Here is a 22803-nt window from a genome sequence, read left to right as displayed (position 1 = left end):
CTCTCTTGGAGAGTCATGGTCCAGACTACTGTGTTAACAGCTTGAGAATTCCTGCAGTGGAGAAACCTGTCGACTTGGTTAAACTCAACCTTTCCCAGGCTTTTTTTACCCTAGAATTCTGTTTTCTCAGAACACCTAAGAACAGGGTGGCCCTGCATCCCTGTTTGCCCAGGACAATTTCAATTTACATCATCATTCCAGCATAACTATTCATAACACCTCATTTACTCTCACAAGTGTCCCTATTTGGATGATAAATTATATGGCCACCCCACCTATTAACATCCTGCAGCACTGATGTTCCACAGGATATTTCAGAAAATGCTGATCAAGACTTAAAATTTAGATGTGGTTTTTGCTCCACATCCCATTTTTCCATGAAGTCATTCCAAGTACCCCTGATCTCCAGCTGTGAACAAACAAGCACTTGGTCCACTGCAACTGGCAGTTATTCAAGAGACGTTGCAGTGTTACCTGACTCCTGTACTATTAACTTTATTTGTCCGTGTTTTGCCTCCTCCTCTAAATTCAACATCCCAAGGGGCAAGGATGTTCTACTGAACTCTGTGTCTCTGTATCCCTCCTCCAGTACCCTTCTTGCTCCATCAACCACAGTGCCTTGTGACAATTGATACCTGAAAAATACTCGGCCAGCACTGTGGGGAAACATGATTGGCACAAACATCCTAGAGGGCAATTTGGCAGTATCTGAAGTGAAAAAAAAGAGAGAGACAGAGAGACAAAGACAGAAAGACAGAGACAGAAAGACAGAGAGAAAGAAAAAATGACCATCATAGCATTTTTTAAAAATCACAGTGAAACAGCCTAAATGTCCATTAGTAAGAATGGACCAAATAGATTAGAGTATTTCCATGCAGTGGAATAGATTGGGCAGCTTAAAACATTAATCGACATGGAAAGATGTCTACAATCTATTCGATAGGAAAAAACTGTTAAAAAAATAGTTGATACCTTATAAGTTCAACCGTATATCCAATATATAAGAGATTTATATTAATATATTAATGTGGTTATTTCTTGGATATGGGAGAGTAGGTGATTTTCACCTTCTTTATGCTTATTTGATTTGGCTGACTTTTATTTTTAACAATGAGCATGTATTTATTTTTATTCTCAAAAATAACAAACTTTTTTATTTTGGAAAAAAAATGTTAGGTTGGTAGTTGCCTAGTGGGCCATTCTTCAGGGTGGCTGCCCACTTGGAAATCCAAAGGCTCCTTGAGGAACAGAATGAAAACCACAACAAGAGATGATCTTGAACTTTCTTCCAGTGCTAACACTTAAAATTGAAAACTTTTTATCTCTCTGGTATTTGCTTATCACCGAGGTGATAGGTTAGTTTTCCTACCATTGTAACATAAATATACGAAATGTTTTCCCACAACTTTCTCCATATATGTTCACAATCTGCATAGTTTTTTTTTGAGGAAGACTCACCCTGAGCTAACATCTGTGCCAATCTTCCTCTGTTTTGCACGTTGGTTACTGCCACAGCATGGCTGACGAGTGGTGTAGGTCCACGCCTGGGATCTGAACCTGCGAACCCAGGCCACCAATACAGAGCACGCCGAACTTAACCACCATGCCACAGGACCAGCCCCTGTATTGTTCTTTTCAATGACTGCTTAAGATTCCATTGAACCTGTCATATGTAATGTTCAGCTCATTTTCAGAGTTCTCCTTCTAGCTGAAAACAATAGGCAGGAACATTTTATTTGTACTTTTGCTTTGTGACAATTGACACTTTTTTATCTCCCCTTCCAGACTGTGGCATAGTTTTTTGATGGGGTAGACAAACATTTTATCTTAAATATCTCTTATCCTCCGTACAAGTTGGGCACAGAGTAACATTAATAAATATTATTATGAATAATATTTATGATTGTGAATCATAATAATAAATTATGTGAATAAATGTATGATTGAGGACTTTCACTATTGTAGATAATGCTGTCATAAACAGCTGTGTTGAAATGGCCTTTTTCTTCCACCACATTTTCTTAGGCTTGTTTTGAGCCCTTCATACTGTCAGTAAATATTTATTGATTGACCGCTTGCTGTCAAGCCCTGAGAGCTAGACTATGCCAGGTGCAAGGACGCAACTTCACAAGAGATAGAGCAGCTCTCTGTACTTGTGGACCTGACATCTGGAAGCAGGATTATTGCTCTAAACATGCATTCATTTTTCACACAAACTATTTCTTTTCTCATTTTTTAATTTTTTTTGGGCAGGAGGGGTCTCAACTTCTCACATTTCTTTCATAGATATCCTTAGACACCCATTCCAGATTGCCCACAAGTTTAGCACTCTTTGGGGTTACCACTGTCTCAAACTTTAAGTCCATATTCTTTGGCATACAAGCTGAGAAGTCCCAAAGTAGAGAGTGAAACAATAGAAAAAGAATTAAACTATAATCATGTACCCAAGCCCTACGTGCTGGTGGTCTGGGAACCTCACCTAAAATGTAGAGGATCCATTCCTTTCCTTCGAATGTAGACAGCAACCTCTCCCATTGGGCTTGCCAAAAGTAGCCAGAAGCACCCCAAAATCTCTGAAGATGCCTTGGAAGAAAAATCATTCAGGTTTCTGGCTTAAGACTGGTGGGCGGACAGCTGGTGACTCCATGTTCTACCCCCAGACCACCATGACACTGCTCCCAGGTCCTGAATTAAAGCTGGCCAAGCAGACTCACCACGTCACTGAGTTCCAGAAGGCCACAAGCAAGAGAAGGCCAGAACCCAGGGTGAAAGCCGTCCTCCTCATGGAGCCCCAGATGTGTCCCTCCTAGGGGAGGACAAGAAAGTGTCAGGCCGCAGCAAGCCTCCTGCCTTCACAGGCAGCTCACTGCTGCCGCCTGACAGGAGTGACGCACTATCAGGACTTCCACACCCCAGCATGGCACAGCACATCTGCTGACCTTTTCCCAGCTTCTGTGGGAGGCTCCTCCTTATCAAGAGCTGTCAGGCTGCATATGGGTGTGTTTATGAAAATTAGAGCTCAAGGTTGGGGGAGGGGAGGGAACAAACCAGACTCCAGAGAAACTAGCAGGCAATTTTATCACTCAGAGGAGAGGTGAGCCTCCAACAGCTGTGGGGTTTCATCACCAGTCCTCTTGTTGAACAGAGATGCCCATTATCTACACATTGGAATCACCTGGGAGCTTTTTAAAAATCCCGATGCCCAGGCTCCTCCCCAACCTAATCACATAAGAGCCTCTGGGGTGGGATCTGGGTCTCCACGTCTGTGAAAGCTCCCTGGCTAATTCCAGCGGGCAGGCAAGGCTGAGGCAGCCATCACAGAAGGAACTGCAGAAGCCTTGATGAGGACGTAGGGACTTCACTGTGTTCATGGGCCGGGCCTGTTTTCCCATCCCCACCACCCTCTTGCCCTTGAAGAAAAGAGTGAATGAACACATATTCTGACTTTTAGTAATTCTTCTGCCTTCCAGGGAGATTAGCCTGGATTGCCAGCTGGACAGGACGTTGAACCGTTCTAGGGGCAAAGAATAGACTACTGGCAATCACTGGGAGGTCCTCATATGTGAGCCTCCAAAATCCTAAAGCAGAGATCATTGCAAGCTCAATGATCAAAAAAGAAGATCCCAGACTTGGAGAAAGAAAACCCTGGCTGCCGGTTGTGTCACCAATTTCCGTTGTACCATGGACAGGAATTACAAATGTCCCTTACATCCTATGTTTCTAAGCCCAGATAGAGTCTGCTCGTGTTCTTTCATGGGAGAGAACTGGAGATGGTGGTCGCTATAGGTGTGTGGCTGGGGCTAACCTGCAGTTAGTGAATGGGCCATGTATAGGGGGTGGGGGTGGGGGGAGTTGTGGGAGAAGGCTGATCTAATAGGATACTACGTTTTAATCCAGACCTTTGAGATCTGAAGGAGCAGATTGTTTTGACTGCCCGGTTCAGAGGCACCTGAATCTGCAATGAATCTTTTCTTCTCAGCTTACCCCGTCCCACTTTTGATCAAAAGACCAAAAAGAAGTAAGTCATTTTCCATGGCCAGACAAAAGTTTTCGAAGGGCTAGTGCTCACTGGGGTCCTGAGCTCTGGAAATGAGCTTCTCTCTCTCTCTGAGGGGTGAATCGGCAGGACCAGAGGAACTTGTTCTTTTACACAGGCCATTTGAAGCTTGTCAGACAGGTTACTTTGGACTATTCCAATTATTCCTTTTTTAGGATTTAGAGGACCCTTTTCAGGAACTTTTCCAGACTCACTAGGAATTTTTCATTTTAATTTAATCAAATCAAGCTAAGTCAAATTTAAAACCTCAAGTTCATGTATAGGATTAGATATTTTGTCAGAGATGGTCGTGTTTTCTCTCTCTCCAGCTGCCCAAGTGAAGAGAATACATACAGGACAAAGGGCTCTGTGAAGCGGGGGAGCACGCAGTGCAGAAGGTAGCTGGGGTCAAGAGCTGGTTCCCAGCCCCAGTCTCCAGCCCCCAGCGGGCCTCTCTCTTTCCCAGAGCAGTTATAGAAAGGGGTGGTTCCAAAGGCCTGGAGAGGCGGCATTCTAAGAGCCAAGAGACAATGGAGGCGTGCTCCCTCCTGCAGGCAAAGGGGCTTTGGTTATAAGGCATTTTGGAGTCAAGTGGTCTCTGCTCATCTATTGACATGAGCACTTTACCAATGTGTCAGCTACCCCTAAACCTTGGGAGAGACATCAGAAATGCAGCAAGTGCAGCTACGGAAAGAGCGACTGGCTACGTTCTTACCAGTTGGGTGGGTGGGGTGCTGGCATTTACCTGCTTGGGCTTCTCATTATGTAGCGTACTTCCAGCTTCTCCCTTCATCTGGAATGAGAAAGTACAGATGAGTCTGGATGTCATTTTAAGTATTTTTTTTTTTTTTGCTGAGGAAGATTCACCCTGAGCTGACATCTGTGCCAGTTTTCCTCTATTTTGTATGTGGGTCACCGCCACAGCATGGCTGATGAGTGGTGTAGGTCTGCACCCAGGACATAACCTATGAAGCTGGACCGCCGAAGCGGAGCACACCAAACTTATCCACTATGCCACGGGGCCTATGCCACTGCACCGGCCCCTAGATGTCATTTTCACTTGCAACTAAGGAAATAGGGAATGGAGAAAGTCAAGGTGAATGGCTAGCAGTGATTTCTAATGCTGGCTACTCATTAAAATCACTTGGGGAGTTAAAAAAAGCACCTCTGTCTGGGCCCCACCTCCAGAGATTGAATTGGTCTGGGCACCAGTAATACGAATCAGGAGGTTTGGCAATGGGCCATTGTCTGCTGTAATTGGCTTTCTAGGAGACGGGCTGTGATGATTCTTTTGAATAGCTTCACCCTCTGCTTCAGTATGACCCTGCCTCATCCAGAAGAAATCTGTCCCCTGAACTCCCACTGCACCATAACTGCTGACAGATGGCCTGTGGCCCCAAGGAACCAGGGCTGCGGCCAGCCTCTGCCCCTGACTTGATGGGACAGCTCCCTCTACCTCTGTGAGGTCAGGTTACCGCACAGGGGCTGGATCTGTTGAAACTGAAGCATTTTGTAAACTGTTCGACGTGACTCAAAAGATAGATATATTTATACACAGAAATCATTAAGACAATAAGCTTCAGAATCTGACACCTTTCTCAAGAAGCAGTATCTCAATTGTGTCTATCACTTACTAGTCTTGTGACATTGGTCAGATTATCCTCTCTGAGCCTCTTTCCTTAGCTGCAAAATGGGGATAACAGTAGTGTCTCCACTCGTGTGACCTCTGCTGGGAGGTGGCAATAGCCTGGAGGACAGGCTCTGTGTATCTTCCTTGGGCCTTCGCACAGTAGGTGCTTCGCATATGTGCAGAGGATGAATCAAGCAGAGGACTCGGTTCCTTGAGCCAGTGTTTTCCCCAGATGTGCCTCAGGAATCTCTATATCAGAGTCACCTAGGGGTTTGCTGACACTCAGATCTCCAAGCTACACTCCAAATCAGAATCTCTTAGTGTGGAGTCTAGGAAACTGCATTTTAGACTTGTTGCCGAGGTGGTTCTGAGGACTTTACTGCCAACCCAGGCTAGATAAGCTGTGTGCTGTGGGTTGGTGAAGATAACAGTAGGAGAGTGAGATGAAAACTGGCGATCATCGGAGGTGCAGGGGGCAGAGCCTGGCTCTAGAAAATGTTCTTCTCACCTACTCCCAACTCCCATCCTCTCCTCCTGGCAGGAAACGGAAGCTGGAAGGTTGGATTGCTTCAGGACAGCACTTCCCTAAGTCTCCCAGACTGGGGGAGATTAGACCAACACAGTGAAATTCACCTCACCTAGTTTAATCAACCAAGCACGATTCGTTGGGGACCTACTCTGTGCAAGGCCCCACGGCCTTGGGTGGATGCTGTGGGCAGTCAGGGAAGTCTATGACCAGGCCACTGCCCTCAGATTGCTTTTAGTCGCGTGGGGACCAAACCTAGCAATATAGGATGGTAGACAAAGCCCGAACTGGGAAGCGAATGGCTGGGAAAGGCTTCAGGGTTGGGATGGAGAGTAACTGGGCTTGGAATTGGGATTAGAATTTAAGATAGCACATGCCTATTAAAGTCCAGAACAAGAGAATTATGTTCACAATCACCACTACTGTTTAACATTAAATGAGGTATTCGTCAATGCAATTAGACAAGAGAAAATAAGCAGAGGTAACGAATTGGGAAGGAAGAGGTAAAACTATCACTATTTTTAGATAATATGATGGTATACCTGGAAAATTCAAGAGAATCAATTGCAAAACTACCATGAACAATAATACAATTTAACAAGCTAGTAAGATGCAAAATTAAGGTTCAGAAATCAATAGTCTGGGGCCGGCCCCATGGCACAGTGGTTGTGTGTGCGCTCCACTGCTGGAGGCCTGGGTTTGGATCCTGGGTGCACACCTACGCACCGCTTGTCCGGCCATGCTGTGGCGGCGTCCCATATAAAGTGGAGGAAGATGGGCGCAGATCTTAGCCCAGGGCCAGTCTTCCTCAGCAAAAAGAGGAGGATTGGCATGGATGTTAGCTCAGGGCTGATCTTCCTCACAAAAATAAAATAAATAAATTAAAGAAGTCAATAGCCTATATATATACATATATATAAACAACTAGTTAGAAGAAATGGTGGATGAGACAACAAAAAAAGATAAAATACCTAGTAACTTTAACAAGAAATGTGCAAAATCTAGACGAGGAAATTTTAAAATACTCCTGAAAGACACAAAAGTGGACTTGAAGAAACAGAAAGACACAGCATGTAACTGGATGGTAAGACCCAGCATCATAAAAACAAGAATTTCCCCTAAATTAATTTATAAATTCGAAGTTATCTCAATACCAATGCCAACAGGTTTCTTTGTTTGTGTTGTTCCTGGAATCAGATGAACTGATTCTAAAATTTATACAGAGAAACAAATAAGCAAGAATAGCCAAAAAAAACACACCAGAACGGAGGAAGGATAGTGAAGAGGAGGAGCGAGGGATATGAGGCCCAGCAAACACAAAAATGTATTGTAAAGCTTTGTAAAAACCTATTTATTCTCTGCATTTCTTCAAGCTATTAAAGAGTTGTTGCTATAAAAGAATAATTTAACCAGGACTTAAGGAGTAGTTCTAACTTCAGTTGGTTCACTTTTGTATTGTTATTATTTGTTTGTTGATATAAAAACAAGGACCAAGATATTTCTGAAACCAATCAACATTTCTATGGAAAAGTAAATAGATATGAATGCCATGCAGTAACCTCCTTTTGAAATGCATCCCAACAAGAATTGGCTAGGAGAATCATTAGGAAAGTGTTTGAGATCTCCATTTGAAAGGATGACAGGATAAATCTTTCTGGGAGACTTAATAAAACTAATACTTAAAAAGTGGAGAAGTTACGATTTGTTCATTTTTCTTTTCTTTTCTTTCTTTTTTTTTTTTTGTGAGGAAGATCAGCCCTGAGCTAACATCTGATGCCAATCCTCCTCTTTTTGCTGAGGAAGACTGGCCCTGAGCTAACATTTATTGCCAATCCTCCTCCTTTTTTCTCCCTTTTTCTCCCCAAAGCCCCAGTAGATAGTTGTATGTCATAGTTGCACATCCTTCTAGTTGCTGTATGTGGGATGCCGCCTCAGCATGGCCAGACAAGCGGTGGCTTGGTGCGTACCCGGATCCAAAGCCAGGCCGCCAGTAGCAGAGCGTGAGCACTTAACCACTAAGCCACGGGGCCAGCCCCTCATTTTTATTTTCTAATGCAATGTTGCAGAATTTTCCTAGTTATATAAAAAGAAAATGATCAGGGGCTGGCCGGTGGCGCAAGCAGTTAAGTGCGCGTGCTCCGCTTTGGTGGGCCCTGGGTTCGCAGGTTCGGATCCCAGGAGCACACCAAAGCACCTCTTGGTAAGACATGCTGTGCCTGCATCCCATATAAAGTAGAGGAAGATGGGCACGGATGTTAGCTCAGGGCCACTCTTCCTCAAGAAAAAAGGGGAAGATTGGCATCGGATGTTAGCTCAGGGCTAGTTCTCCTCACAAAAAAAAAACAAGAAAATGATCAAATGAAAAGAATTTTTTAAATTTACAGAATCCAAACAGTAGTCATTAAATTCCTGGATAAAAATTTCATTGCTAAAAGGTGATGAACACTGATTAAAAACTAACTGCTGGGCCGGCCCCCTGGCTTGGCGGTTAATTGCGCACGCTCCGCTACTGGCGGCCCCGAGTTCGGATCCCAGGTGCAGACCAACGCACCGCTTGTCCGGCCATGCTGAGGCCGTGTCCCACATACAGCAACTAGAAGGATGTGCAACTATGACATACAACTATCTACTGGGGCTTTGGGGAGAAAAAGGGAAAAAAAAGGAGGAGGATTGGCAATAGATCTTAGCTCACGGCCGGTATTCCTCAGCAAAAAGAGGAGGATTGGCATGGATGTTAGCTCAGAGCTGATCTTCCTCACACACAAAAAAAGAAAAAAAAAAATTGCATCTCTACTTAGCAAAATAAATAAACAAAAACCACAGAAAAATGGCATTGTCCATCATATATGCTGAATGAGCTGTTTTCCGCCATGTAAACATATTAAATGTGCTTTTCCCTGCTTTTATTTTTTGTTATTTATTTTTTTGCTGAGGAGGTTTAGCCCTGAGCTAACGTCTGTTGCCAATCCTCCTTTTTTTTTTTTTGCTTGAGGAAGATTTGCCCTGAGCTAACATCTGTGCCAATCTTCCTCTATTTTGTATGTGGGTCACCGCCACAGCGTGGGTGACAAGTGATATATATCCGCGTCCAGGATCCGAACCTGTGAACCCAGGCCTCTGAAGTGTAACGCACGCTGAACTTAACCATTATGCCACTGGGCCAGCCCCTCCCTGCTTTTATTTTTATGCATCACAAGTCAATTCATACAGAGATAAATTACTTTGAATTAAAAAGTAAAAACCTTTATTCTAGGTAGATTACATAGTACTTTGGTACCAGAGTTTTGATCTAAGTTTTGAGGATTTGTAAGTTTCGTTTACAACAAGCTAGTTCCAGTACTGTCAAAAACACAAAAATATGTCCCCCACACTTATACACATACGATATAGAACTATTAAATCTGGTAAGGTAGAAACTGTCTGGGATTTCCCAAGGTATTCGAAAAGCACAGCAAGCCGAAAGAAAGCGTTGTAGACCAATAAGCCTACAGGCACAGGTGGTGTTTGCAGGGCAGCTCTAGTGCATCACATCCCCATATACAGGCCAGGGCTCTTCCAGAAGCAGCAGTTTGGCACCAGTTCTTACCATTGCCCTTGATCAAGGAGGTGGGTGTGTCTCTGACAGTTCATCTTGTTCTTGTGCCCACACCACCTGTCTGCCCCTGTGGTGGTGGCTCCACACTGAGATCAAGGCCAGTGTCATCTGCCATTTCTTGAGGCAGCATACCCTCTTGTTTGGGGGTGTTGTTTGGGTTGTAGCGCTACTCATTTTGTCCTCCATTTGTTGCGTTTGAACCTCCAGTGTTTCAAACCGGTATTCAGATTTCAACAGATGCCTTTTCAAGGGAGAAATCTGTTGTCCAGATTCCTCCTCCTCAACACAGCATCCATAGATCTGATGACACCTGCTACAGACTTGCCTCTGCTCGTTTTTCCTGCAGTTTGGTCTCAGGCTGCCACAGCCTCAACCCCGGCCCTTGTTCTCAAGAAATTAATAGCTTGGTTTTCCTGACGGTTTGCGTCTTCAGCATGTATTCTTGCGACTTCTGTTGATTTTTTAATCTTGGCTTTTTCAGTCTCGTCTTTAACACATTTCTTGGCATTCCCATTAAGTGTTTTTGCAACAAACCTCAAGTGTTTATCCATATGTGAAACCACATATTTCTCCATATTTCCTGCCTTTTCTGGGAAGGTGACAGCCTGGGACAGTGGCTGGCTTTGGTGGGAGGGTGCTTGGGGGTTGTACTTGCCCTGAGATGCCATCCAGCTTGACTTTGTTGCCCACTACCTGTTCTATTATAAAGCTTTAACAATTAAAAATGTGATGCTAGCACCTGAATAGGCAGACACATATAACAGATTAGAAAGTCCAGAAACAGACCTAAAAATATATATGGGAAATTAGAATATGAGAAAGAGAAATCAATATAAATGAACTTTGAATTGAATAGATGCTGAACCTACCCTATAATAAGAGAAATGCTAATTAGAACTACAATAAGATATTATTTCTCACCCATCAGCATGGCAAGAATCCAAAAGTTTGACCACGTGCTCTGCTAGTGACTCTGAGAGGACTTGAAAATTGTATTTGTTCTTGTTCTTTCTTTTTAAAAATATCTTTACTGATATACAATTCACATACCATACAATTTACCCATTTTAATGTGTACCTTTTTATGACTTTTAGTATATTCACAGAGTTGTGCATTCATCGCCACAATTGATTTTAGAATATTTTCACTACCCCAAAGAGAAACCCTGCACCCCTTAGCCATCAATTTCCAATCCCTCTATCCTCCCACCTCCACTCTAGTCCTAGGCAACCATTAATCCACTTTTGGTTTCTATGGAATTGCCTATTCTGGACATTTCATACAAATGGAATCATATAATATGGGGTCCTTTGTGACTGGCATCTTTCACTTAGCATAACGTTTTCGAGGTTCATTCATTTGGTAGCATGTATCGTACTTTATTCTTTTTTATTGCCAAATAACATTCCATTATATGGATATATCATATTTTGTTTATCCATTCTTCTGTTGATGGACATTTGAGTTGTTGCCACTTTGTGGCTATTATGAATAATGCTATGAACATTCATGCACAAGTTTTTGTATGGATGTGTTTTTATTTCTCCTGGATATGTGCCTAGGAGTGGAATTGTTGGGTTATAGGGTAACTATTTTAACCTTTTGAGGAAGTGCTAAACTGTTTTCCAAGTAGTTGCACCATTTTACTTTCCCAACAGCAATGTCTGAGGGTTCCAATTTCTCTACATCCTCACCAACACTTATTATTGTTCCTAACGAATAGTGTCATAATCTGGCTGATGAGGAACATTATAAATCAGCTGGTCCTGCCGTGTGACAAGGATGAAGAAACCTAGACAAAGGAGGCCAGATGACCTCCCAGAGTTTATAGATGGCAAAGCCAGAATCAGGGCCCAGCTTCCCATATCTCTAAAGATATTTTATTCCGGTTTTTTTTTGTGTGTATGTGAAGAAGATTGGCCCTGAGCTAACATCTGCAAATCCTCCTCTTTTTGCTGAGGAAGACTGGCCCTGGGCTAACATCCGTGCCCATCTTCCTCCACTTTATATGGGACGCCGCCACAGCACGGCTTAACAAGCGGTGCGTCGGTGCGCGCCCGGGATCTGAACTGGCGAACCCCAGGCCGCCGCAGCGGAGCACGCGCACTTAACCGCTTGCACCACCGGGCCAGCCTCAAGATAGTTTATTCTTTCGTGTATGATTTTCCTTGGTTTTATCATTCTAGATGCATGTTTACCAGCTATGACCTTAGGAAATATTGCTTCCTTTTGACCCACATTTCTCATAGATTGTTTAGGCTGGAGAAAGGAAGAGAGAATGGTGGCCTATAAAGTGCCTTCCAGGGTTTGAGGAGTTTGGACATTAGAAGGAGGTGATGAGCGAGCTGCTCACCATCTCCACTGTGAACTACATTAGAGCAGGAGGCATGCAGTTAGCTCAGAGGAAAATCCTCTCAGGGAGAAATATTGGGACATTTGATGCCCAGTCAGGGAGACAGCATCTGATTTAGGAAAAGGCACCAGAATGTTTGGTCTGGCGTCAGCCTAGCCCCCACCTGGAGGCAGGGGAATGGATCAGACACTCTGTAGCCCCAGGTCTGCTCCTTTGCCACCCCTGCTTCCTCCTCCAGCTCCCTCTGTGGCCTGGCTGCCAGCAGGGGAACCTGTTGTGGCTTGTGGGTGTGGAGTTCTACCTCATTGTGAGTGCTCATGAAAAACAAGTGAAGAGAAGTAACAGAGTGAAGCTGCAGGCGTTCACCCCTCGTTCTGATACAGGATGGCAGCAGGGTCCCTTTGCTTACTTGAGTGTTGGGGGGGTTCTACAGTCATATTCCGTACCACCTGAGGCTTCCAGAAAAAGAGTTGAGCAAGCATTTCAGGACGGGAAGTCTCAGCCCAAACCTATGGTAAACACCCTGCCCCACACACAGAACAACACATGTTACTTCATAATCTGGGTTTATGAGGATTCCAAAGAATTCTCCTTTAAATAACGATTATTCTCCACCTTCATCGTCCTGAGCAATTCGTGTTGGGCCTATCGTGAGTTTGGCCCACATGCTCAAGACGGATAAGTGCCCATTCAGAGATCCCACCCTTCACATAGAGATAGCATTCTGGGATGAGGCAGACTTGTTTTCAATCCTGCAGCTTGCCCCCTGCCTGGAGTCCCCCAAAGCACAGATCACTAAGAGAAAGGTAGTGGTGCTAGGTATCTTTGGGGCTAAGCCTATCAAGTGTCTTAACGACAACAAACCGAATGTCAAAGAAAGTTGGGAAAGACTTGGAGATCTAAATATCTGCAAACCACTTGCAGGCGGGTGGAAGCTTCGAGTCCAGCTGGTTTTCCCTCAGGGCTTGTTAGGAAGTGTGAAAGGCTCTGCTGACCGGTTGAGATAACCATTCTGTTTGGGAAGGAAGCTGAGGCCACATTTGGGTGGTTTGTTTTTTAAGCTTCCGGGACTCTTTTTGCTCTGTTATACCATGGGAACTTCACTTAAAATCAGTCTCATCCTTGCCTTTTCCCAGTGTCTTATCATCACCATTCTCTTTGCCAAGAGTTTGTGAAGGTAATGAGACGTGGTCTTTGATCTTCAGAAGCACATTCATTCCTTCCAGGAATGTTTGTGAAAAACTTACTATGTGCAAGGAGCCATAGAGATGCAAAGATGAATGAGAAACTCTCAGTCTAGATATATAAACCTGTCATTCCAAAATCCATATTGAAAGTATGGGCTGGAGGTCTGGGCTAAGAAAATGCTGAGTAGAACAGTACAGCTGGCATGCCCAAGAAATCTTTAAAGGAGGACAATGCCCAGGCCTTCTCTGTGCTCTTGGATACATGGTCTCCAACCTCAAAATTGAACCTTTTCCTCCCAGATTTCATTTTAGCTTATTCAAGGAATGCTGGGTTTTAGTCAGACCATACTTTGTTTTTTTTTTTTTTTTGGTGAGGAAGATTGGCCCTGAGCTAACATCTGTTGCCAATCCTCCTCTTTTTGTTTGAGGAAGATTGTCCCTGAGCTAACATCTGTCCCAGTTTTCCTCTATTTTTTGTATGTGGGACGCCACCACAGCATGGCTTAATGAGCGGTGTGTAGGTCTGCACCTGGCATCCAAACCCATGAACCCTAGGCCGCCGAAGTGGAGTGTGCGAACTTAACCCCTATGCCACGGGGCCAGCCCCCCCCATGCTTTTTTTTTTTTTAAATCAAGATAGATGTAACAATCTGCCATATGAATATTAAAAATACCACTAAAGATATTCCTTACTCCATTATTTAGTTCCCCAAAAGAAGAAGTGCATTTTTTATGAGGATACAGATGATAAATTCCTATGAAGAAATTAGTGCACAGAAGTTTTCCTCTTTGGAAGAAGTGGTATGCTTTCTTATGGAATGCAAAAAAATTAGACAATCATTTTGGTCCGTCCCCCTCCACCTTTTCATTTGGCTGCCAGTAAGCTCAGAGTTAAATTTAATGCTCAGTTATACTTCTTAGGATTTTTTTTCTATTATACAATCCTGTATATAAAAAATTATGTGTATACAAGGATGTTCATTGTGATATTGTTTTCAACGGCTAAAGTATAGAAACAAATTTCACCAATAGAGGACTGGTTTAATAAATTATAGTACCTCCGGTAATGAAACATTCTGCAGCCATTAAAGGAATAAGGCAGCTTTGTGTGTACTCTCCAGAAATATTAAGTGAAAAAAGCAATGTGTGGAACATATGCAAGTGTGCATGTGTGTGTATGTGTACATGTGTGCATGTGTATGTATATGTGTGTGTGCTGTTTACGTATGCATAGAATAATACATAGAATAATCAACTATCACTGGAAGATTATCTAAAAAACTGGTTAAGATGGTGTCTCCAGGGGCCCGCCAGGTGGCGTGGCAGTTAAGTTCCCGCACTCTGTTTCCAGGGCCAGGAGTTCATCGGTTTGGATCCTGAGCGCAGACCTACTCATCGCTCATCAAGCCATGCTGAGGTGGTGTCCCACACAGAAGAGCTATAACTCTATAACTATGATATATACAACTATGTACTGGGACTTTGGGGAGAAAAAAGAAAAAAAAAGAGGAAGATTGGCAACTGATGTTAGCACAGGGCCAATCTTCCTCAAAAAAAATTGATGGTGGTTTCTGGTGAGGTAAACTGGATGTCTGGGGAACAGGGTAGAAGGAAGGCTATCTTTTTACCATGTATCTTTTTTTTTTTTGCCTTTTGAATTTTGTACCATGAGTAAATGTTACATATTCAGAAAATTACAGAAACATTTAAAAATTTTTAAATGAATTCAATGCTCATTTGTAGGAAACATTTTATTGAAGATTCGTAATTAGCTCTCCCTTTGCTCTAATTAGCTTTCCCTTTACTCTAAATCAGATTAATTTCAATTCCTGAAGGGCTTTGAGAATTCTTTGTCTCCCCTGACACTGTATGCCTATTTTTCCATGTTCATTTTTCAAGGTAGAAAGAGCCATAATTTTCATTAGGTTATTAAAGGTAACTGTGATTAAGAACAAGTGCCCTCCTTCTTCTTCTTCTTTTTGTTAACAATTTTTCATGGTCCAAAAGCAAAGCAATAGCAGTAAAGCACTTGGTTCTTTTCTCTACAGATCACTGTCACCCACCGCCACCCCCAGGCAAAACAGTATGAAAGCTGTTTATTGAGTGCAGGACGGTTTCCAATCAGTTTTCATTTGTTTGCAGCTGTTCTATTGTATATATCCTTTTATTGGAAGCTATCTCAAACTCTCTTGAGATGGAGGCTAGGGATAAAGTATAGATAAACAGAACCAGATATTAAAATTAAAAACAAAAACTAAGAGAGACCAGGATGATTGTACAACAAGACCTTGACCCTGGAAGGAGGCAGCTCTGGTTGATTCCACAAGGCAGGGTGCTAATGGCCACTGTGTCCACGTTATGGAAACTGAATGTTGCTGAGACTGAGTGATTAGGGGCTGATATGTAAGATTGACATTGGAACCCTCTGCTCCATGTAAACCTTCTGGCCAAAGGGAAAGGGACTGTTTATCTTCTGGTGGTGGGAAAGCCCCTTTGGCTGCAGCAGTCACAGCATTTATCTGTTGACATCTGATATCTTTTTTTTTTTCTTTTTGGTAAGGAAGATTGGCCCTGAGCTAACATCTGTTGCCATCTTCCTCTTTTCGCTTGAGGAAGAGTGGCGCTGAGCTAACATCTGTGCCAGCCTTCCTCTATTTTGTATGTGGAACGCTGCCACAGCGTGGCTTGGTGAGCAGTGTGCAAGTCCACATCCGGGATCCGAACCTGTGAACCCTGGGCTGCCAAACTGGAGTTTGAGAACTTAACCACTATGCCACCGGGCTGGCCCCATGTTGACATCTGATCTCATTAGAAGCAATGAAGCATTTCCTAACATGCCATTGGTTCTTTGGCTAAGTCAATATGCCCTCACGCTATCTCCCAAGATATTTATCTAGGTAGCTGACTCCTCTAAGCTGCACAACTGTATCATTCTAGTGAATATTTTATGCCAAAGCAGCTTGTTTTCTGTGCCTCTCTACCTGCCTGCAGACATGTTTTCAGTTCTAAGGGAAAGGAGTCAGTCAGAAAGGTTCTAGGGGAGACCTCAAACTTGGTGGGCAGATGCCTCTTCACCCAAAGAAGTTCCCTAACATTGCTTGCCAATGGTAGTGCTCAAGTTAGAAATTTTGGCAAACAAAATCAACAACAATTATTAAAAATTTAATATGTTAAGGTACTATAATCATTACATTTTTATTGTACTTCCTCTCTCTGACTTTTTCTCTATCTTTTGAAGTTTCCCATCTAAGAACAGGAAGTTGTCTTAAGCTCATCTATTCTGATGCCCCCATTTTCCATTTGAAGAAATGGAGGCATAGAGATATTCAGTTTCAAATTACACAACAATTTGGTGGCAGAACTTGAATTCAGTGCTCATTTACCAACTGAGTCTGCAAAAAGTATAGGATGTGCTGATGTTGATGAACCCTGGGCATCACGATTGTAAAGGGACACAAAGGAATAAGATCGGCCTCTTTTAGCCGTGAATAATGGATTAGATACTGTGTGCGTATGGTTTTGTTTTTTTTTTACCAAATACCAAAGGGAAAATAAAACATGTTTTCTCTAAAATATTAATCATTCTTTCAAAAAACATTATTGTGTGCCAGATACAATGCTAGCCACAGGGCATACAAAGATGAATAAGACATGTCCTGTTCAATAAAGTAATACAATATAACTTTGATTTTCCAAATGAGAAAGTATGTAGAAAGAGACTATGAAATAGCATTTATGATGGGAATGCATTCAGGGAAGAGAAAGAAATGAAATGCACTAAAAGTAAATATTCTAGTACTACAACGAATTGATTCCCTCTTAAAGAGAATTTGAGGGGCCGGCCCCGTGGCTTAGTGGTTAAGTGCGTGCACTCCACTGCTGGCGGCCCGGGCCCGGATCCCGGACGTGCACCGACGCACCATTTGTCAGGCCATGCTGAGGCAGCATCCCACATACAGCAACTAGAAGGATGTTCAACTATGGTGTACAACCATCTACTGGGGCTTTGGGGAGAAAAAGGGGAAAAAAAGGAGGAGGATTGGCAATAGATGTTAGCTCAGGGCTGGTCTTCCTAAGCAAAAAGAGGAGGATTGGCATGGATTTTAGCTCAGGGCTGATCTTCCTCACAAAAAAAAAGGCAGGGGGGGATTTGATATATATTGTGAGATTATCCAAATTAGATACCTGTTAATGTGGTTCTTTTGAAAGCAGCTGATTCTGCCTATGCAATCTTTTCATTGCAAAATCCTCAATGTAGGTAAATGAGACACAATGAGGCTACAGCTGATGTTCATGACCTCAAGAATCTGAATACAGGACAGGGTAATGGGATGAGGGTGGGAGGATAGAGACAGTTTAATTTTAAATTTTACTTGTCTACAGCCTGATTCTTTCAGATTCTAGGTTCCTGAATGTTCTGCGTGGTTGATGAATGTTCTTATAGGTATAGGTGTCTTGTAGGCATAAGATATACCATCTTTATGTGAATGTGCATTGTTTCTTCATAAACATCTTGTGAAATTATTAGAATCATTTACTTTTAGAGGAGATTAAAATTAAAAAAAAAAAAAAAAAAAGGCTCATGGATCATCTGGTCTACCCCTTCCATGTTATAGCTAAGGAGATAGGCCTAGATAGCAGAACTGACTTGTTCCAAACTCCCAACAGCTTCGCAAAATCCAGGCTTCCCGTCACTTTGCCTGGTGCTACATGTGTTTTTGGAACAGCACAAATTCTGTTTCATAAGTGGGAAATGACACAGGGAGCGGGCTACAGACATGAGGTCTGGAACTTCCGTTACTTCAGCCTCTGCTCTCGGGCTCTTTGTATTCTTGGAAGGAACTGAGCAGTCTGTCTCCAGGGCTGAGCAGACTGACCTGAAATGTAATTACACGGCTTAAAGCCTCTGGCGAAGAGGGTTTTGAGGAGCTGCCATGACCAAGGTCTGTACCTGAGGGAGGCTTTTATCAAGATGCTCATTCAAGAAGATGCAATGCACGAAGGAAAAGGTTAAACTCTGAGACAAACACAACTGTCTTTGGACAGTTTTGTCAGTGCTCCCTGCACTGCTTTTGCTGCAGGCTACTTGAACCCTTTAAGTCTCCTGCCCCACTTGATTGTGTGTCTGTGAGAAGGAGCCTGCCTGTCTTGTTTACTATGAGATTCACAGCACCAAACAGAAGCCTGGCATGGAGCAGATACCCAGGAAGTATTTGCTGAATAAATGAAAGAAAGGGTAAATGAGTAAAAAGCACTGTTTTTTGCCCTCAGAATGTGTCCAGCTTTTGCTATTGAACATTTCAGCACCTTTTCCTTGCACTAACAACTTTCCTTTCTAAGGTCAGAAGTTGATGCTCAGAGCATTTGTTTTACCAAATTTACCAAATTATACCCCAATCAGAGAAATTTATTTGGAATTGCACATGAAACTGAAGCAACCCACAAATCTGTATCTTGTCTTGCTTGCCTTAAGCCCCAAAGGGCCTATATGAGCACCCTGAAAACCACTGGCTAATGGTTCACCTCCATGCACACACACTGACTGTATTCCTCTCACCCTTCCATAGGGACCACCAGGCCACCAGCAATTCCAAACAAGAGCCACTGTTGATAAATCTCAGTATGTGGCATCAAAACCAGCTCCTAGCTCACACATTTACCTTAGGACTTTAAGACTGTTGTAATTGGTCCCATTCCTTCCAGGGGACCCTGGCAGGTTAGAGGAGAAGCAATTCGACCACAGTTGCTTCCCAACAGTCTCTTCCAGTTAGATTTTCCTCTTTTTTTTTTTTTTTTTTGTGAGGAGATCAGCCCTGTGCTAACATCCGCCAATCCTCCTCTTTTTTTGCCGAGGAAGACGGTCCTGGGCCAACATCTGTGCCCATCTTCCTCCACTTTATATGGGACACCGCCACAGCATGGCCTGCCAAGCAGTGTGTCGGTGCGCGCCCGGGATCCGAACCAGCGAACCCCGGACCGCCGCAGCGGAGCGCGCGCACTTAACCGCTTGCGACACCGGGCCGGCCCCAGATTTTCCTCTTTTAAGTTCTGATTCAGGAGTTTCTCCTTCACATAGTTCCATGCCAAACCCAGTCCATTTGACAGAATTATCTGTCAATTGCTAGAAAAACAAGACTACGGGGCAGTAGATGGTACAAACACAGGCAGAAGATCCAGACATTAGCAAGAGACATGTAGGGGAAAAAAAACCATTTAAAACCAAATAGAGGAAGATGGGCACAGATGTTAGCTCAGGGCTAATCTTCCTCAGCAAAAAGAGGAGGATTGGCAATGGATGTTAGCTCAGAGCCAGTCTTCCTCACAAAAAAGACAAAAAAGAGACAAGTAGGGGACTCTGCACACTAAGAAAACATCCCAGGACATTGTTCAGAGGCAAATCTCACCTAAGCTGTAAGTGAAGAGGACAGAGGACCACCACAGAGGTGGTGGCAGAGGTAAGAAGAATGTCCTTTGCCCTTCTTTAAGTGAACTTGGACGTATCCTGACCTTGGCAAACAGCTCCCCTCCCCCAGCAGCTCACCTCTGCAGTGGGCCGTTTCCCGGCTCCTCCAAGGTCCCAGCCGCGGTTTGAGCCTGCTTCCTCTTCCCCTTCAGCCCCTACTTTGGTGGCTGCCGTCGCTGCACCGCTGCCTAACCCTGTTGTTCCTTGGGTGGGTCGGAAGGCTGGCCATCGTGATCATGTTACAGAGCACGCGACTGGCTCAGTCGGGCACGTGATGAGAGAAAAAGTTTGGGTCTGTGTGGAGACAAAAACGCCTTCTTGCCAAAAGACATCTCCTTCAAGCTGAGAGCAAATACGCAGTTCAAGCGGGAGCTTGAAAGAGAACATTTGGCCAAACTCTGGGCTTTTTTTCTTCTTTTTAAAAACTTCCTTCATCTTCCTCCACTTAAGAAAATGTCGCTGCCCCGTAGGAGGCAGGTTCAGTAGGAGATGGGGTATCAGATAATGTGGAAGGCAGAAGGCAGGCAGTCCTCGTAGAGAAAAAAGTTACAGGGACCAGAGGACCTTATTTTCTCATTTTTTCTTTCTTCTGTCGCTGCTGAGGGCAGCTAGGGGAGGAGAGACGCATCAACTATTGCTAGTGAGTCGAGATGCTAACCAGTGCGCTTGTAGAGGTTAAGTTTACACTTAAACTTAGGGTCAAGTGATTGAAACAGGTGAAATTAGGATACAGGATCCATGACAGGAAATGGTGAGCACTGTTGAAAAAGAACTGAGCTTCTATTTTTAAATTTCTAACAGTTACTTTTGAATAGGCAATGCTTGCCTCTGATATACAATACAAACGGGTCAAAAGCGAATACAGTGGAAAGTCAGTCTTTTTTCACTCCTCCCCAGCGCCCTGCTTCTCCCAGGAGGCAACCCCTGTGACCAATGTTCTGTAAATCCGTCCAGAGCTTGTCTATGTAAATACAAACATGCATGTCTCCCCCCTTCTTTAGAAACGGCACACCATATATGCTCGTTTTGCTCCTTGCTTTGCTCACTTAGCACTCAAATGTGAAGATTGTTCCATATAGTCCCTGTAAGAGATACCATGGTCTTTTTTTTTTTTCTACAAATTTTTAATGATGTCTAAAATGACATTTGAAAGGTTAAACTTTTTTCTAAAAAAATTTTATTGAGCTCCTCTTGGTTTATAACATTGTGTAATTTCAGGTGTACATTGGTATATATCAGTTTCGGTATAGACTGCATTGTGCTCACCACCAATAGTCTAGTTTTTATCCGTCACCATACATATGAGCCCCTTTACCCCTTTCGTCCTCCCCCCACCCCCTTCCCCTCTGGTAACCACTAATCTGTTCTCCTTATCCACGTGTTTATCTTCCACATATGAGGAAATCATACGGTGTTTGTCTTTGTCTGGCTTACTTCGCTTAACATAATACCCTCAAGGTCCATCCATGTTGTTGCAAATGGCATGATTTTGTCTTTTTTTACTGCTCAGTAGTATTTCATTGTGTGTATGTATGTGTATGTATCCAAATATATATATTTGATATATATATCAAATCTTCTTTATACAGTCATTTGTTGATGGGCAGTTGGGTTGCTTCCACATCTTGGCTATTGTGAATAATGCTGCAATGAACATAGGAGTGCATAAATCTTTGTATTGTTGATTTCAGGTTCTTTGGATAAATACCCAGTAGTGGGATAGCTGGATCGTACGGTAGTTCTATTTTTAATTTTTTGAGAAGTCTCCATACTGTTTTCCATTGTGGCTGCACCAGTTTGCATTCCCACCAACAGTGTATGAGAGTTCCCCTTTCTCCACATCTTCTCCAACATTTATTATTTTTTGTCTTGTTAACTATAGCCATTCTGACAGGTGTAAGGTGATAAAAGATGCCAGGTTCTTGTTAATGTCTGCATGCCGTCTCATGTTTTAGATGTGTCATACTTTATCTGGCCAATAAAGGACCACATCTTAGTCATCTTTCCCTGCCTAATTCCTTGCACAATGCAAGGGTTCAGTAAACATTCAATGCTTGCTCACAAATTAATTACATTCTGTACAATTTGCGCATATTTTTCCTCATCTCTCCTTTTAGAGGTACAGATACTGATATAATGCATATATTCCCTAGCTGACCAAGTCTGTCTTGTGCCCTGATGAAACCTTGCTACCTGACTTCTGAGGCCCCCCTTAATCTAGGTCCTCTCATATAACATTATTTCTCACCACTTCTATTTCCTAATGCTCCAAGCATCAGTCATGTGCAAACATTTATTGACTGCTTACTATGTGCAGAAACTTTTTCTCTATTTTCTATTATCTTACCTCCATGTCTCTGCTCATACTGACCCTCCCACCCAGAATTTCCTTCCCCGTCCTGTCTACTATTCTGCCTCTGGTTCTTTTCTTTCTGAACTTTTCTAGCTTATGTGGTCAACACTCCCTAGATTAGCAGGTAATTTTTTCAATAATCATTTCAAATAGGAGCTTTCTGTATCTCCATGGCATTAATAACTCTAGCACATAATAGGTCCTAAGTAGGATCTGCATAAATGAGAATCTCTCTCCGGTCCTCCTAGATTTTCTCTCCATCCTATCTTGGAGGAATTGCTCAGCTTTCTTGTTATTTCAAGGTTGTATAAGATGGCCCCCTCCTGCCTGATCCCCTTTAAAGGAAGTGCTCTTGAGGAGAGGTCCTGAGATCCCTGAAGAAGGCGGGTCTGGGTTCAAAGTGAGTGCTGCCACCTACCACCTTTGCAACCTAGGCTTCTCTGAGTTTGTTTCCTCATCTGTAAAATAAGTTGGTTGGATTAGTGGATCTCTGAGGCCCCTCCAACTTCTAATGTCTGATAATCTGGAGGTGAGATTTATAATTGTGTTTACCAATTTTCTGGAATACATTCTTTATCCCATACCCCAAACCCACATCTGGTTAGAAACGTAAGAGATAGTCCGAAGGCTTTGGGCCCCATTGCTCCTAGAACATTACA

General features: G+C 43.2%; 1 protein-coding gene and 1 pseudogene across 2 annotated transcripts in view; both read right to left on the bottom strand.

Annotated features, from left to right (window-relative positions):
* The window catches only part of FAXDC2 (fatty acid hydroxylase domain containing 2), a 30301-nt gene extending 10309 nt beyond the window's left edge, over positions 1–19992 (bottom strand). The window contains exons 1-5 of one of the 2 annotated variants that reach the window (XM_087429515.1): positions 19870–19992; positions 4782–4829; positions 2715–2806; positions 2480–2583; positions 1459–1557 (exon numbers count right to left, since the gene is read on the bottom strand). In XM_087429515.1, the coding sequence (XP_087285641.1) occupies positions 1459–1557; positions 2480–2583; positions 2715–2806; positions 4782–4829 (343 nt within the window). In that variant the 5' untranslated portion in view covers positions 19870–19992. The remainder of the gene's footprint in view (positions 1–1458; positions 1558–2479; positions 2584–2714; positions 2807–4781; positions 4830–19869) is intronic. The other variant, XM_004428609.3, reaches the window with a different exon arrangement.
* On the bottom strand, positions 9451–14810 carry LOC147917213 (charged multivesicular body protein 1B2-like; annotated as a pseudogene).
* Positions 19993–22803: the final 2811 nt, after the last annotated feature.

The sequence above is a fragment of the Ceratotherium simum genome, chromosome 4 (genome assembly GCF_057802395.1).
Source record: "Ceratotherium simum simum isolate JZ-2026a chromosome 4, ASM5780239v1, whole genome shotgun sequence".
NCBI lineage: Eukaryota > Metazoa > Chordata > Mammalia > Perissodactyla > Rhinocerotidae > Ceratotherium > Ceratotherium simum.
The sequence above is the reverse complement of the archived record's forward strand: the minus strand, read 5'-3'. Positions and strand labels throughout refer to the sequence as shown.